Source organism: Cervus elaphus, chromosome 32 (assembly GCF_910594005.1).
Source record: "Cervus elaphus chromosome 32, mCerEla1.1, whole genome shotgun sequence".
Classification (NCBI taxonomy): domain Eukaryota; kingdom Metazoa; phylum Chordata; class Mammalia; order Artiodactyla; family Cervidae; genus Cervus; species Cervus elaphus.
Genome location: NC_057846.1, coordinates 41,278,479 through 41,296,042, shown reverse-complemented (window position 1 = coordinate 41,296,042; position 17,564 = coordinate 41,278,479). Strand labels below are relative to the sequence as shown.

The following is a 17,564-nucleotide window of genomic DNA, read 5'->3' as shown; positions in this document are numbered from 1 at the left end:
ACTCTCCTCTTTCACTTTCATCAAGAGGCTTTTTAGTTCCTTTTCACTTTCTGCCATAAGGGTGGTGTCATCTGCATATCTGAGGTTATTGATATTTCTCCCAGCAATCTTGATTCGAGCTTGTGCTTCTTCCAGCCCAGCATTGCTCATAATGTACTCTGCATATAAGTTAACTAGGTAGGGTGACAATATACAGCCTTGACGTACTCCTTTTCCTATCTGGAACCAGTCTGTTGTTCCGTGTCCAGTTCTAACTGTTGCTTCCTGGCGTGCATATAGGTTTCTCAAGAGGTGGGTCAGGTGGTCTGGTATTTCCATCTCTTTCAGAATTTTCCATAGTTTATTGTGATCCACACAGTCAAAGGTTTTGGCATAGTCAATAAAGCAGAAATACATGTTTTTTCTGGAACTCTCTTGCTTTTTCGATGATCCAGCAGATGTAGGCATTTCTGGTTCCTCTGCCTTATCTAAAACAGCTTGAACATCTGGAAGTTCATGGTTCACATATTGTTGAAGCCAGGCTTGGAGAATTTTGAGCATTACTTTGCTAGCATGTGAGATGAGTGCAATTGTGTGGTAGTTTGAGCATTCTTTGGGATTGCCTTTCTTTGGGATTGGAATGAAAACTGACCTTTTCCAGTCCTGTGGCCACTGCTGCGTTTTCCAGATTTTCTGGCATATTGAGTGCAACACTTTTACAGCATTATCTTTCAGAATTTGAAATAGCTCAACTGGAATTCCATCACCTCCACTAGCTTTGTTCATAGTGATGCTTTCTAAGGCCCACCTGACTTCACATTCCAAGATGTCTGGCTCTAGGTGAGTGATCACACCATCATGATTATCTGCGTCATGAAGATCATTTTTGTACAGTTCTTCTGTGTATTCTTACCACCTCTTCTTAATATCTTCTGCTTCTGTTAAGTCCATACCATTTCTGTCCTTTATCAAACCCATCTTTGCATGAAATGTTCCCTTGTCAGTAGGTGCCCAATATGCTACTGGAGATCAGTGGAGAAATAAATCCAGAAAGAATGAAGGAATGGAGCCAAAGCAAAAACAATACCCAGTGGTGGATGTGAATGGTGATAGAAGCAAGGTCTGAGGCTGTAAAGAGCAATATTGCATAGGAACCTGGAATGTTAGGTCCATGAATCAAGGCAAATTGGAAGTGGTCAAACAGGAGATGGCAAGAGTGAACATCGACATTCTAGGAATCAGCAAACTAAAATGAACTGGAATGGGTGAATTTACCTCAGATGACCATTATATCTACTACTGTGGGCAGGAATCCCTTAGAAGAAATGGAGTAGCCATCATAGTCAACAAAAGAGTCCGAAATGCAGTACTTGGATGCAATCTTAAAAACTACAGAATGATCTCTATTCGTTTCCAAGGCAAACCATTCAATATCACAGTAATCCAAGCCTATGCCCCAACCAGTAATGCTGAAGAAGCTGAAGTTGAATGGTTCTATGAAGATCTACAAGACCTTCTAGAACTAACACCCAAAAAAGACATCCTTTTCATTATAGGAGACTGGAATGCAAAAGTAGGAAGTCAAGAAACACCTGGAGTAACAGGCAAATTTGACCTTGGAGTATGGAATGAAGCACAGCAAAGGCTAATAGAGTTTTGCCAGGAGAACACCCTGGTCATAGCAAACACCTTCTTCCAACAATAGAAGAGAAGACTCTACACATGGACATCACCAGATGGTCAACACTGAAATCAGATTGATTATATTCTTTGCAGCCAAAGATGGAGAAGCTCTATACAGTCACCAAAAACAAGACCGGGAGCTGACTGTGGCTCAGATGATGAACTCATTATTGGCAAATTCAGACTGAAGTTGAAGAAAGTAGGGAAAACCACTAGACAATTCAGGTATGACCTAAATCAAATCCCTTATGACTATGCAGTGGAAGTGAGAAATAGATTTAAGGGACTAGATCTGATAGACAAGAGTGCCTGATGAACTATGGACAGAGGTTCGTGACATTGTACAGGAGACAGGGATCAAGACCATCCCCATGGAAAAGAAATGCAAAAAGGCAAAATGGTTATCTGAGGAGGCCTTACAAATAGCTGTGAAAAGAAGAGAAGTGAAAAGCAAAGGGGAAAAGGAAAGAGATTCCCATTTGAATGCAGAGTTCCAAAGAATAGTAAGGAGGGATAAGAAAGCCTTCCTCAGCAATCAATGCAAAGAAATAGAGGAAAACAACAGAATGGGAAAGACTAGATATCTCTTCAAGAAAAGTGTGGAATAGAGGTAGCTAATTCAAATGCTCAGATATCATGTGAGGCATCAAGAATCAAAAAAAAAAAAAAAAAATTTCAGGAAAACATGACACCACTGAAGGAAATTAACAAAGTTCCCATAACTGATCCCAGTGAAATGGAGATCTATAAGCTCTCAAAGAAATCAGAAAAACCATCTTTAAAAAGTTTAGAGAACTACAAGAACACAAAGACAACTAAACAAAATTAGAAAAACAATACATGAGCAAAGAAAGTTTTCAACTAAGAAACAGAGATAAACAAAAACAACAATAAAAACAAATGGATATCTTAGAGCTGAAAAAATACAATAACTGAACTGTAGAAACCAAAAGAGTTTCAACAACAGACTCAATCATGCAGAATAAAAAAAACAGTTATCTATGAAACAGGGTATCCAGCGTTATCCATTCAGAGAGAAAAGGAATGAAAAAGAATGAAGAAAGCTTATGACACTAATGGAAAACAATAAAAAGAAAGACTATCTACAATATGGGAAATGAGAAAGAAAGGAAAAATGGACCGCAAGTATATTTAAGCCAGTAATAACTGAAAACTTCCCAAACATGTGGAAATAGGCATCCACATCATGGAGGCTCAAAAGATCCCAAATAGGGGTATATCCAGACACATTTTAGTGTCCCTTGGACTGCAAGGAGATACAACCAGTCCATCCTAAAGGAGATCAGTCCTGGGTGTTCATTGGAAGGACTGATGCTGAAGCTGAAACTCCAATCCTTTGGCCACCTCATGCGAAGAGGTGACTCATTGGAGAAGACCCTGATGCTGGCGGGGATTAGGGACAGGAGGAGAAGGGGACGATAGAGGATGAGATGGTTGGATGGCATCACCGACTTGATGGACATGAGTTTGAGCAAGCTCCAGGAGTTGGTGATGGACAGGGAAGGCGGGAGTGCTGCAGTCCACGGGGTCGCAAAGTTGGACACGACTGAGCTGAACCGAACCTAGACATCACTGGATCATTTATTCAAAAGGGTAGATAGAGTTGAATCCAGCAAAGAACCAGGACCTGTGCCATCACGTCAGGCATGAGTGAAGCTGCAGCTTGCCCTTCATCTCCTTGCTGATGACCCGTCCGCTCACCGTCTCCCACTGCCCCTTCTTCCTCCAGTCAGCAGCTCTTCTTGCCTCTTCACTGGATGCCAGCCCTTATATGCCAGCTCTTGTACTGTACTACTATACTTTTCAAGGTCCTCCACTATAAGGTTTTAAATGTTTTATTTTTATGCTTGTTTGTTATGTATTATTTGTGTGAAAAGTATTATAAACCTATTAGAGTACAGTACTACCTAGGCTAACTTTGTTGGACTTAAGAACTACCTGGACTTGGGAATGTGCTCTTGGAATGGAACTCATTCATATGTAGGGGAATTTCTATAATAGACAAAAGAATGATGACAGAAATGGTCAAAGCAATACCAAACGTCATCAAATCACAAAAGAATACAAGATCAAAAGCCGAGAAATGATAGCTCTACAAAGCAGTCAGAAAATAATTAACAAAAGGGTAGTAGTAAGTCTTTACTAATCAATAATTACTTGAAATGTACATGGATTAAATTCTCTAATAAAAAGACAGAGAATGGCTGAATGGAAAAAAAAGAAGAGCCAATAATATGCTGCCAATAAGAAACTCAACATTAAAGACAAAAATATACTGAGGGAAAGGATGGAAAAAGAAATTACAAGCTAATGATAACCACAAAGAATCAAGGACAAATAAACTCATTTCAGATGAAATAAAAATTAAGCTAAAAATGGTAACACAGACAAAGAAGTGCATTCCACAATGACAAAGCAATCAATCCATCAAGAATATATAGCAATTATAAGTATTTATGCACAAAACATCAGAGTATATAAATATATAAAGCAAATATAAACAAAACTAAAAAGGAGAAATAAACAATAGTACAATACTTAGAAACTTTAATATTCCATTTTCAAAAATATTTCATCCAGAAAACTGGACAGCCACAGGTAAAAGAATGAAATTTAAACACTCACTAAAACCACACAGCAAAATAAACTCAAAATGAATTAAAGACCTAAATGTAAAAGATAGCATGCAGATACTATAAGACTCTTAGAGGAAAACATAGGCAGAGAACTCTTTGATGGAAATTGCAGCAATATCCTTTTGTATCCACCCTTGAGAGTAATGAAAATAAAAGCAAAAATAAAGAATTGTGACCTAATTAAAATGAAAAGCTTCTGCATAGCAAAGGAAACCATCAACAAAATGAAGACAGCCCACACAACAGGAGGACATTTTTGCAAATGATGGGATTGACAAGGGGTTAATCTCCAAAATACACAAACACTTCACACAGCTCAGTATCTAAATAATAAACAACAAGATCAAAAGGTGGCAGAAGATCTAAATAGACATTTCTCCAAAGAAGGCATACAGATGGCCAAGAGGCACATGAAAATACATTCAACACTAATTATTAAAGAAATTCAAATCAAAACTACAATCAGGCATCACTTCACACCAGTCAGAATGGCCATCATCAAAAAGTCTGTAAACAATAAATGCTGGAGAGGGTGTGGAGGAAAGGGGACCTTCTTACATCATTAAGTGGAAATCTTAGTCGCTCAGTCATGTCCAACTCTTTGCAACCCCATGGACAGTAGCCCACCAGGCTCCTCTGTCCATGGGATTCTCCAGGCAGGAATACTGGAGTGGGTTGCCATTTCCTCCTCCAGAGGATCTTCCCAACACAGGGATGGAATCTGCATCTCCTAAATTGACAGGCAAATTCTTTACCACTGAACCACCTGAAAAGAAAGAAAGTGAAGTTGCTCAGTCACATCCAACTCTGAGACCCCATGGACTGTAGCCTACCAGGCTCCTCCATTCATGGGATTTTCCAGGCAAGGGTACTGGAATGGGTTGCCATTTCCTTCTCTGTGAACCACTTAGGAAGCCCCTAATTCAAAAAGATACATGCACTATAATGTTCACTGAAGCACTATTTACAAATAATCAAGACATGGAAGCAATCTAAATGCCCATCAATAGATGAATGGATAAAGAAGATATTGTACATATATACAATGTAATATTACTCGGTCATGAAAAGACTGAACTAGTGCCATTTGCAGCAACATGGGTAGACCAAGAGATTATTATACTAAGTAAGTTAGAGAGAGAAACACAAATATTATACATGTGGAATCTAAAGAAAAGATACAAATAAACTCATTTTAAAAACAAAACTACATTCACAGACTTACAGAACAAACTTATGGCTATCAAAGGGGAAAGATGGGAAAAAATAAATTAGAAGTTGAGATTAACAGATACATACTATATTTAAAACAGATAATCAACAAAGGCCTACCATGTAGCACAGGGAAGTATATTCAGTATTTTATAATAACATATATGGGACAAGAATCTGAAAACAAATAGATATACATATATATATAAATAACTGAATCACTTTGTTGTACACCCAAAACTAATACATTTAAAATCAACATACTTCAATATAAAATTTTAAGTGAAGATACAGAAAACTAAAATTAAAAATGAAAAGAAGACATTACAATGGATATCACAAAAATAAACAGGATTTTAAGAGACTACTATGAATCAGTTCAGTTCAGTTGGAAAAGCCAAGATATATTCTTAGAAACCTAACCAACCAAGACTGAAATACACAAAAATATTAAATATGTGACTAGATCAATAATTAGATTGAACCAGTAATCAAAAGCCATGTAATAAAGTAAAATCCAAGATGTGGTAGATTCACTAACATATTTTATCAAACATTTAAAGAAGAAAGATCTCAAAGAGATATTTACACACACATGTTCCTTGCGTCACTACTTAAAACAGCAAAGTGGAAGAAAGTCAAAAGTCCATTAATAGGTGACTGGATAAAGAAAATATTGTATAGGGGGACATAATGGGACATTTTGCACCCTTAAAAAAGGACATAATTCCACATGTTACAACATAAATGAAAGTTTAGGACATTATGCTAAACAAATAAAATGAACTCTGTACTCTTTCATTAGGAAACAGAGAAGTGAGTAATTTCACACTGGTGGGCTATTTCAAGAAAAGGCACTAAGAGATCTTTTGCAAGCTCCCCACTGGGCTTCATGAAGATCACAGTCAATTCTCAAACCTGCCACAGGTAACCACATAGCAACATATATTTTGCTTAAATGAAGTTGTTGAAACCTTTTTAGCTGTATCATAATAAAGAACATTTTCTGTGTGAGGAAAAAAAGGTGGTTAAAAAATCATCCCGTTTAAAAAAAAAGAAAGAAAGAAAGAAAGACGACTATAAAGGTTTTAAGATCGCTGTATTAATGAAAGGCCACCAGATTAGATAAAAGGGTCTGATGAAAGTCCAAAAAGGTCTCTGGGCTTCCAATCAAATAAATAAACAACTACCGGTTTACACCATTAAATTTTGGAGAGGTATGCCACACAGTAAGAGACAACTTACACTTACCTTAAAGTCTACTTTGTCTTTGATTTTAGAATTTCTGTTTTTACGGTATAGTTTTATAGCCTTCTACTTTCATGACATACCATATTATTTTTGATATGTCAGTTGTAAGCAGAGGGTATACGTAGGTATGTATGTGTGTTATGTGCATGTATGTCTTGCATCATACTCTGTTCTTTTCTTTTAATTAAACCTTATCATCAGATTTTATTTATTTATTTATTGGCTGCATTGGGACTCTGTTGCTCTGTGCGGGCTTTCTCTGGTTACGGTTAGTGGAGGCTACTCTCTCACTGCAGCGTGCAGGCTTCACACTGGGGCGGCTTCTCTTGTTGTGGAGCACAGGCTCTAGGCTTGTGGGCTTCGGTAGTTGCAGCTCACGGGCTCTAGGGTGTGGGCTCAGTAGCTTCAGGACACAAGGGCTTGTTTGCGCCACAGCATGTGGGAACTTCCCAGACCAGGGATCAAACCCACATGCCCTGCACTAGCAGGGAGTTTCTTAAACACTGGACCTCCAGGGAAGGCCTTAACACCGGCTTTTAACTGCAGTACTCAGTCCCTCTACATCTACTACAGTTATTTATATATTTTACTTGAAATATTTTATCTTAATCTTAGCTTTTAAATTGTCTCATATTTACACAATATTTAATATACAACATTTTTCTTTCCTTTTTTTGCCTTCCTTATGCTAATTGTGCTTAAAATTTTGCTCTCTTACTTTGAACTGCTTTGTAATTTTATAGAAATATGATTTTAGAGTATGTGTTGGTCACCTTAGCCATGATAAAAAAATCCTCCATTTTTTAATGAGTCATGCACTTCAGTCTCTGTGACCTCTGCCAAGAGTTAGCTCAGCTTCCCTGACTCATATATACTGCTCCAGAATCAATGACTTCCTACTGGGAAAAAATATATTTCATAACTTATATCTTAAAATTTTAGTATCTACACGTTTTCTGAGTCTAATGTGTGATTTGTTTTGCTAACCCTTGATATGGTGGTTAAATCTCTTATGGATTTTGAGCTCATATATGGCTGACATTCATCTGTAGGAATCCTGCTTGAACTTGCATTCCTCCAGAGAAAAGTATGACTTGCTTCCATCAGCTGCCCTCAAATCTACCAACCTAGGTCAAATGTAGCTTTCTGGTTTAGACTCTACTAACCACTTATGTTGTATGAGCTTAAAACCTAAACCCTGAAGTACAGTCATGCATCCTCATTATGAGAATTGTCATTTCATCGACCTTGAACTTAGTTGAACAAAACATAACTTGTTTACCTAGAACTTAGCTAGAACAAAACAGATAACTCATTTTCTCCTTTTGCTTAAAAGGAGTGGCATATTTTTTTTATAGTAGACTAATCTTCTGGCTCAGATGGTAAAGCGTCTGCCTTCAATGCAGGAGACCCGGATTCTATGCCCGGGTTGGGAAGAGTTCCTGGAGAAGGAAATGGCAACCCACTCCAGTACTCTTTGCCTGGAGAATCCCACGGACGGAGGAGCCTGGTGGGCTACAGTCCATGGGGTCACAAAGAGTCAGACACGACTGAGCGACTTCACTTTTCACTCTTCCAATTAAGCTGAGGAAATTAAATATTATTGTATGTGGGGTTTGAGAGTTTGGAGGAATTCTAATCTACATTTCCATTGAGGATGTAGCCCTTCTGGAAAAAAAAAAAAGAAAGAAAACTAGCGGGCAAGCTTTAAAAAATGAAAAGATAGTTCACTTTACAAAAGCGATTAAGAGTGCCTATAATACAAAATAAATGAATTAACAAAAACGGTATAGTCACAATTTTTAAGAATTCATTCATGGTAAAAGCAAAATAAACATTTATCAGAAAATGGTTTTTAAATTTTCATTATATCATTGAAATCAAGTTAAGACAATTATTAAATCATTTAAAAATATAAATGCAAAAAAAAAAGAAAAAACTTACCAGATTTTTATCCACAACAATATACATATCAATGTATCGGGAGGATAATTTGGCATGGCCAAGTCTCTGAAAAACATATAACATGACTCCTGAGAAATTTGTAAAAATGTACATTCTATTGAAATTATGTTCAGAGATAAACTGAGAGACATGTTGCTACTGATTATATATTAAGGTGATTTCCAAATACAAATTTTAAGTACTATTCAGAAAATTCCAGTCCAAAATATGCCTATGGTTAATAAGAATTTTCAGTGAGATTCAGCACTCTATATGATCCCCAGGCATAATTTGATTTTTACAGTAGCTGATATGAGAAATATTAAGTTTATAACATAAAATTTTCCTTTGCTTGTGCGCTCATTCAGTGGTGTCTAACTCCTTGTGACTTCACGGACTGTAGCCTGTCAGGCTCCTCTGTCCATGGGATTACCCAGACAGGAATACTGGAGTGGGCTGCCATTGCCTTCTCCAGGCGATCTTCCCTACCCAGGGATCAAACCCGTGTCTCCTTTGTCTCCTGCAGTGGCAGGCAGATTCTTTACCACTGGGCCACCAGGGAAGCCTTCCTTTCCTTAGCCTTGTGAGCATTTTTCATAGAAATCTTTCATGTGGGCAGATTTTTTGCTATCAATTATTAGAAACTACTTTTGACAAACCATGTGGTTTAGAAAAATATTACTAAAGTTTACAATCACTGACAGCTCACTGGATCCGGGAATGTTATTTATGGCAGCTTACAGCTCTTTGTGGAGGAAGAATTCATCAGCTTGCTTTACACATACCTTTTGCAAGCCACTAACTATTACTACTCATTTCTGAATTCTCACATAACAAAGACTCATTTAGAAATTCAGATCACATATTCACTCAAATTATGAGAATAATTCAGGAAAAGGAAGAATTTACATTAATTATCCAAATGTCCACATATGAAAATTAGCTTTTAGGTTTATTTATTTTTATATTCACAGTTTCCAAAATCAATTACCTAAGTTTTTGCTAAACTTTCATCTAACAAGAAGCATAGCAAAAAATTTCATTCTGCATCTATCTGAAAATCATGAAATGCCATCAGGAAAAAGTAAAATAAAATTTACAAGTCACCAAATTTTGCTCTGCAAGTATTTTTCATTTTATAATGTTACACAGAATATATTATAATAAGGAGTCCACACTTACTTCTGAACTTTTTCTGACTTTATACTGTGAGCTCTCATAGCTGTAAGTGTCATTTTTCAGTAACAGAGGGATAGGATTTATATCACTTTTTTCTTCATAAATCATGTGCATGAATCCTGATACAGACTCAACTGGTTCAACCGCATATGAGATGTTTTGAAACTGCAGTGTTCCCCTGAATGGTAAAATAATCAAAACAAATCTGAAATTATTCTACTGGAACTGTAATTCTAATAAGAAATGTTGGCCAAAAAACAATTTTTTTTTTACATTTAAAGTCACCTTGGTTTTTCTATTTATCTCTTTATTCTTTGAGGTATTATTCTAGAACTGGACAGTAATAACACAGCATATGTCTGGCTTTTTATTACAAATATTCCAATAGAAATATTTTTATTATCTTAAAAGAAATTAGTGTTAATGGCATGCATCTGTCAACTTAAAAAAAATGCACAATGAGAGAGCTGCAAGGTAAGTTTTATTTGGGAGCAAAATGAGGACTGCAGCCCAGGTGATAGTACCTCAGATAGCTCTAACTGTTCCAAAGAGGTAGCGGGGAAGGAGAGTTTGTAAGTGATTTTTGTGAAGGTGGTGTACATGCGATCAAGCATATATTTTTTGTAGAAAGTTTCTGCTAGTCTCGGAAGCTTCTGCTAGCCACAGGAAATAGTCATCACCATGAAGGATTTTATTGCTTTTCTAGCTATGAGGAAATACAAGAATTGGGCTCATAAAATCAGCTCCTGAGAATATCTAACTACCTAAAGACCTGTTCTGCCAGTCTTCACAGAGCACAGAGTGCCTCATTTCTGCTCTCAACCCTGAACTTCACTCCTCCAGGGGGTACAAATTCAGCAGGAGCATACAATTTAATCCTTGTTGAGGCAGATGGCAAGGGCCAATATGTAGGCACATCTACACACACCTATGACACATCTATGTGTTTAAACAGGTTGAGATCTCTACCTAGGGTGTTGATGTTCTAACCAAGATTTTAGCCATAGGCACTCTTTTCCTTAGTTTAGATTCCTTTCTTCTCTTTGAAATCCCTATATCTCCCATGACACTTCATGTTCTACATCATTTGTGTGGCTGAGTTAAAGGTGCTATCTGCCTGAGAATGACTGTGAGCAGAGCCAAAGTATCAGTCAGACTCAGGCATTCTGCACTGTCAGTCATTCTAGGAAATTAAGACAACTGTAAAAACATAAAGAACTTGAGAAAACTAGTATGAAGACACCCAATCAACACTACCTATACTCAAGATTGGTCTAAGCCTCAAGCAGCATAGCCTGTTAGAATCAACAGGTAGACTCCCATCCGGATTGGATACTACCAGGGTGACTAACTTTATTGTATCAGTAATTCTGGTTCACTCCTTAGGAAATTGAAATAATAAAGGTGACTTTAGAACTAGAGAAAGTACTGGAGGATAAATATTACAGTTTAGCAAGATCTAATACTGGCAAAAGGAGTATCTCTAAATGGGCTACAACCTGAGTCCTGAACAAATGTTGAGTGATACAAGAGAATTTGGAAAACCTGCAACATATCCATGATAACTGCAATCCATCTGAGAAAAAAGAAAACACAGAAAAAAAAAAAAAGGTTAACTTCTTTTTTAAATGGACATTCCAGATACCTCATTTGTAATTTTTACTTTCACTACCTTAGTACTTTAATATGAATGGCCATGACCCAATGAGTTGTGCCAGGCAGAAATAAGAACTAGTTCAGGTTATTTAATTTCACTGAATGTGTGAAATAACATTCCAGTTATTTCATAATATTTATATTTTAAGGAAAATTCAGAATAAGAAATTTGTAACAAAGAAACCTAAGTCTTACCTGAGCTGACAAAGGCTGATGATGTTGGATGTCATTTTTGTCATAAAAGTAAACAACAGACGCTGAAGATAAAAACGACCTAGGCAGAAATCACAAAAACATGGTCAAATTGTAAACAGAAAACATAGAAAACTTATTCTTCATAATACAAATTTTATTTTTAAAGGAGGAATTTAAAGTAGTGCTAATTATCTTGGCATATCTTATTGCCCAGATTCTGGTCATTTAAATAAGTTTGGGGCAGAGGGAGGTATTTTAACTAGAGTGACATAATACAAAAATGCACGATAATGAACAACTCAAACTGCTAGAAATATCAAACAGTGAAATAAGACAGGTCTCGATTTTCAGCATAGAACTTTCAAATCCTTGTCATTATTGCTCATTAATTCTAGGTTTCAAACTTGAATCTCAAAATTAAAATGTAGGGTTAGGCCAAAATTTTGAAAGAATTTCTTAGCATCACTACAAAATTCACATTCACTAACCTTAACTGTGGTGTTGGAGAAGACTCTTGAGAGTCCCCTGGACTACAAGGAGATCAACCCAGTCAATTCTAAAGGAAATCAGTCCTGAACATTCATTGGAAGGACTGATGCTGAAGCTGAAGCTCCAATACTTTGGTCACCTGATGCGAAGAACTGACTCATTGGAAAAGACCCTGATGCTGGGAAAGACTGAAGGCAGGAGGAGAAGGGGACGACAGGGGAGGAGATGGTTGGATGGCATCACCAACTTGATGACATGAGTTTGAGCAAGCTCCAGGAGTTGGTGATGGACAGGGAAGGCTGGCGTGCTGCAGTCCATGGGGTCACAGAGTCAGACACAACTGAGCAACTGAACTGAACTGAACTGAACCTTAACTGAGTACCAAGTTCTTCTCAATAACCCTGGTCAGAATTTTCTTTCGTTCTCCTCAGTAATTATACAAAAACTTGACATCGTTCCTGCCAATCGTCTCAGTAACTTCCATGTCACCTCACTGTCAGATCCCCTGTACCCTACCTTACTCCTTATCTTTGAGAATGATTGCTTCTTTTGTTCAAAGCAAACCCTCACACTTGTACTATGCATCTTATTCTGTGCCATGTATTGAAGATACATCACTTTATTAGTACTGTAATTTCAAGCTCTTCCTCTCTACTGTTTTTATCTTAATACTACTGAAAAGTTTACTGTCATTATCATCCTGAATAACTGTCCTTCAGCTTCTGTGTCTTCCTCTCGCTATTCCCTACATATTTTCAATTCTCAATAGATTTTATCAAAAGAGTAGTCTACACACAGTTTCTTCACTTAGTCAATTGTTACTCACCCTTAACTGCTCTAGAAAAGATCCAGAATGTCAAATCCAAAAGACAATTTTAAAACAACCATTGCATTGGACTTCTGGTATCATTTTTAAAACTGTGGCCACTTTGTCTATTCACTTAATTTAAATCACACATCACTCATGCTTCTCTTCCTACCTCCCTGACCCTTCTAGCTTGATCTCTTTTGGCAGAACCAAAAAGAGAAATACTGGTCTTTCCCAAGATTCCATCTTTAGCCACCTGTATGTTTGTAAGCACTCTGTAAGTTCTCATTTTTTTAAATTACTGCTAAAGCTATATTGCTAATCTCTCCTTGGAGATTCAAATTCTTATATTTGTATACCTAATGGAAAAAAAGCCACTTGAATATCTTACAAGCAATGCAAACCAAACTCACCCCTCAGATAAATATCTCCTTCATTAATACCCCTCATTTTATTACACTATAATCCACCAATTTTAAGCAACAACTAAATTATCCAAAATTCCTCACTGTTTCCCAATCATCCTAACAAATCTGTCCTCAAGATCTACTGAATTTTTCTTTCCAGTGCAATGATCACTGTTCAAGCTACTATCATCATGCACTTAAACTATTAGATAATCATATAATTAGACATTCCACTTCCATTTTTACCCCCTCAAAAACAGCCTACGAGACTCAATGGACCTATATAAGTACATGTTTAAAAATATTTATGGCTTCTAATATCCTTACCATGGCATTACAGATCTTCTACAATCTGGCCTGCCCACTTTTCCAAAATCTTTTACTTTTATCCTCAAAAAATATGTCATTCAGTCACTCTCACACTGACGTTCTGCACACCACAAAATCTACTCTGTATCAACCTGCAGATGATTTCCTCAAAACAGAATACCCCTCAACACTACCCCACTTCTTTTAGAACTAAGTATCTTTCCTCAAGTCATCTCTTTGCTAAAAGCCTTCCCTGATTTCCAAAGAATACTATCTACACATTTATCACAATATTGCATTATAAAACAATTCTTCATTTATCTATTGAGGTGTCTGAATACATCTTTATTACAAATTATTTAACTAAGACTACTTGTCTCATTGCCTTTTGTGTGCTTAGGACTTTACCCAAAAACTGATATATAATAGGTATCAAATGTATACACATATCTAATAAACATTTGAATTAAAATGATTCTATGCATAATTATTTTTTAAAACCAATACACCAAAAAATTAAAATTTTGAAAGATAAAATAATTACTTACTGCTTTGTAAGATGGACAAAATATGGATTTCCTCCTATTGTAATGATATAAGCCACCTGTACGTGAGCATCCAAAAAAAAATCAATAATAACACTTACAAGAATTATGCTAAATAATGTTTTCTCTAAGTTATCCTTTTAAGATTGACAAAATTAATAATACATAACTATTGTATGTGCTTCCCTTGCCATGTGGATATTCAAATCTTCAGAATTCTGAATTGAGAACTACATGGGAGCATTCCCACATGTCTGCTATTCACCATTACTGACATATCTGAGGAATAAGCTTGCTGATAATCATCTGTTGTCTAAGACACACACCGTCAACTCACCATGCCCAAGGTAAATGCCAAGATGCCCACCTCACTTGAGAGAAACCATTTCTTGCTCACTCCCAGCCCTCCTAGAAAGTAAATTTTCCTGCTCATTGGAACAGACACTTCCAAAAGGCAGAACTACAAGAAATGTATTACACCTGTGGCAAGATAACACAACAAGTACCATTGCACTTTGCTTATCAAATGCAAGCAATGAAATTCCTCTGGAAGAGAATGTAGGAGAGAACAGAGGAAGATCACAGACATGCCTAGAGAACCCTCTAGAAGATAACAGAAATTATAAGATTCATTAAATCATTTATTTGGTTAATTTTTAAAAATTATTTTAGCAAGAGAAATAGCCATTTAAAAGTTTTTAGTTCTTCAGCTTTCTATTATAACAAAACAAGATTCTCTGCAACAGACAAATGCTCTGTGAAGAATCACTTGAATGGCACTCTGGAAAGAAGTCTGAATGGAGTCTAGAGGGGACCTGAAAATTGTGCCCTCTAAAAATGCCTTGCTATTAAATAAATATGATGAAAAGAAAGGGGAAAAACAGCAACAAAATTAGGATGCAATTAACAAGAAATGTACAAAACTGACAGGAAGAAAAAATTCCAAAAAGACATCATCCAGAGCTTCTACAAACTTTTATACACAAATCCAACTGCTTGGGTTCAATTGTTTTCTCCCTCCATCCAAATTTACATGTGAATTCCTAACTTTAGAATGTGACCTTATTCAGAGACAAGGCCTCTACAGAAGTAATCAAGTTAAGGAGAGGCCATTAGTGTGGCCCTAATCAAGCAATGACAACCCACTCCAGTACTCTTGCCTGGAAAATCCCATGGACGGAGGAGCTTGGTAGGCTGCAGTCCATGGGGTCACAGAGTCGCACACGACTGAGCGACTTCACTTTCACTTTTCACTTTCATGCATTGAAGGAAATGGCAACCCACTCCAGTGTTCTTGCCTGGAGAATCCCAGGGATGGGGGAGCCTGGTGGGCTGCCGTCTGTGGGTTCGCACAGAGTCGGACACAACTGAAGCAAGTTAGCAGCAGCAGTAGCAATCCAATGTAAGTGGTATCCATCTAAAAAAAGGAAATTTGGACACACCTACACAATGGGAGAATCTCCGGTCTCTATAAGTTAATGGCAGAGGCTGGGAACAGATCTGTCCCTCATAGTACTCAAAAAGAACCAATGCTACCAACCTCTTGATCTTGGACTTTTAGCCTCCAAAACTATGAGACAATAAGTTTCTGTCACTTAAGACACATTGTTTGTGTTTCTTTGTCATAGGGGCCTTTGCAAACAAATACACCAACTTTCCCTTAAAAAAAAATGATAACAAATGCTAAAGAACAGGATCAAATTAAAAACAAATAAAAAATAGAGAATAACAACAAGCCTACAAGTAATACCTATTAAATAACTGATTAAAATGAGAACATGGAGAAGTTCGATAGAAGTGTAGAATCTGTAATAAAGAAACAAATTAAAATTGTACAGCAGAAAAAAACAGTATCTGTTATTAAAAATTCAATGAAAGGGTATAAAAGCAGATTAGACCTTGCAGGGGTTAAGATTGGTGACAGGAATACAGGTGAGGAGAAAATATCCATGTTGAAACACAGAGAGAAAAATGCAAAGAAGATAACAAGAGAAATGCAACCAGTTAAAAATGTCTAACACTCATGTACTTCCCTTGTGGCTCAGAATGTAAAGCATCTGCCTACAATGCAGGAGACCTAGGTTCGATCCCTGGGTCAGAAGATCCCCTGGAGAAGAAAATGGCACCCCACTCCAGTACTCTTGCCTGGAAAATCCCATGGATGGAGGAGCCTGGTAGGCTACAGTCCATAGGGTCTCAAAGACTCAGACACGACTGAGCGACTTCACTTCACTTCACTTCACTTCAACACTCATGCAATTATAATCCAAAAAATAAGGAGAAAGGTAAGGCTAAAAAATAACATTTGGAAAATTCACAGTTGACACTTTCAAAGCTTATGAAAGATAACAACTCACAGTGTCAAATTATTATATAATTCCAAAGCAGGATGAACACAAAGAAAGCAAACTTAGGCATGTCATACGCAAACATTTAAAACAAAGGAAAAAGAGAAAACACTCAAAATCAATAAGAGAAAAATGACACATTACGTTCAAAACAATTCTTAATAAATTGTGTGAATGACAGAAGGCAATGGAATGACCTCTTCAAAGTGTTGAAAAAAAAGTATGAGCACCAGTACTGACCTATATTAAAACTTGTAATAAAGCTACATTAATTAAGGCAGCAGAATATAGGATGATAGGAATAATAGTCCAACAGCACAGATGATAAAGGGATCAAGGCAACAAGTTGATATAATAATTGTAAATATATATGCACCCAACATGCCGCGGCTGCTAAGTCGCTTCATTCATGTCCGACTCTGCGCAATCCCATAGACATAGGAGTACGTAAATACATAAAGCAAATATTAACAAACAAAAAAGGAGAAATTGAGAGTAACACAACAACAATAGGGTTTTTAACCCTTCACTTACATCAATACACAGATAATAGAGACAGAAAATTAAAATGAATAAGGAAACACTGGCCTTAAATGACACACTATCAAATGAACTTGAGAGATTCTTACAGAAAATTCCATCCAAAAGAAGAATACACTCTTCAGGGGCACTAGAAGCATTTCCAGAATAGACCACATACTATGCCAAAAACAAGTCTCAGTAAATTTGAGAAAACTGAAATCACATCACTCATTTTTTCAGACCACAGAGGTCTGAGACTAGAAATCAGAACAAGAAAAAAAAATTACAAAAAAACACTAGCATGTGGAGTCTGAACAATATGTTACTAAACAACTGATGTATTATAGCAGAAATCAAATAGCAAGTCAAAAAATACCTGG

The 17,564-nt window shown here is 36.7% G+C and overlaps 1 protein-coding gene across 1 annotated transcript in view; it reads right to left on the bottom strand.

The window, feature by feature from the left end:
• Positions 1 to 17,564, bottom strand: part of LOC122687963 (disintegrin and metalloproteinase domain-containing protein 5-like) — a 127,111-nt gene that overhangs the window by 103,117 nt on the left and 6,430 nt on the right. Inside the window, exons 3-7 of the mRNA XM_043893725.1 lie at positions 14,318 to 14,373; positions 11,757 to 11,835; positions 11,405 to 11,481; positions 9,909 to 10,083; positions 8,727 to 8,792 (exon numbers count right to left, since the gene is read on the bottom strand). Of these exons, the coding sequence (XP_043749660.1) occupies positions 8,727 to 8,792; positions 9,909 to 10,083; positions 11,405 to 11,481; positions 11,757 to 11,835; positions 14,318 to 14,373 (453 nt within the window). The remainder of the gene's footprint in view (positions 1 to 8,726; positions 8,793 to 9,908; positions 10,084 to 11,404; positions 11,482 to 11,756; positions 11,836 to 14,317; positions 14,374 to 17,564) is intronic.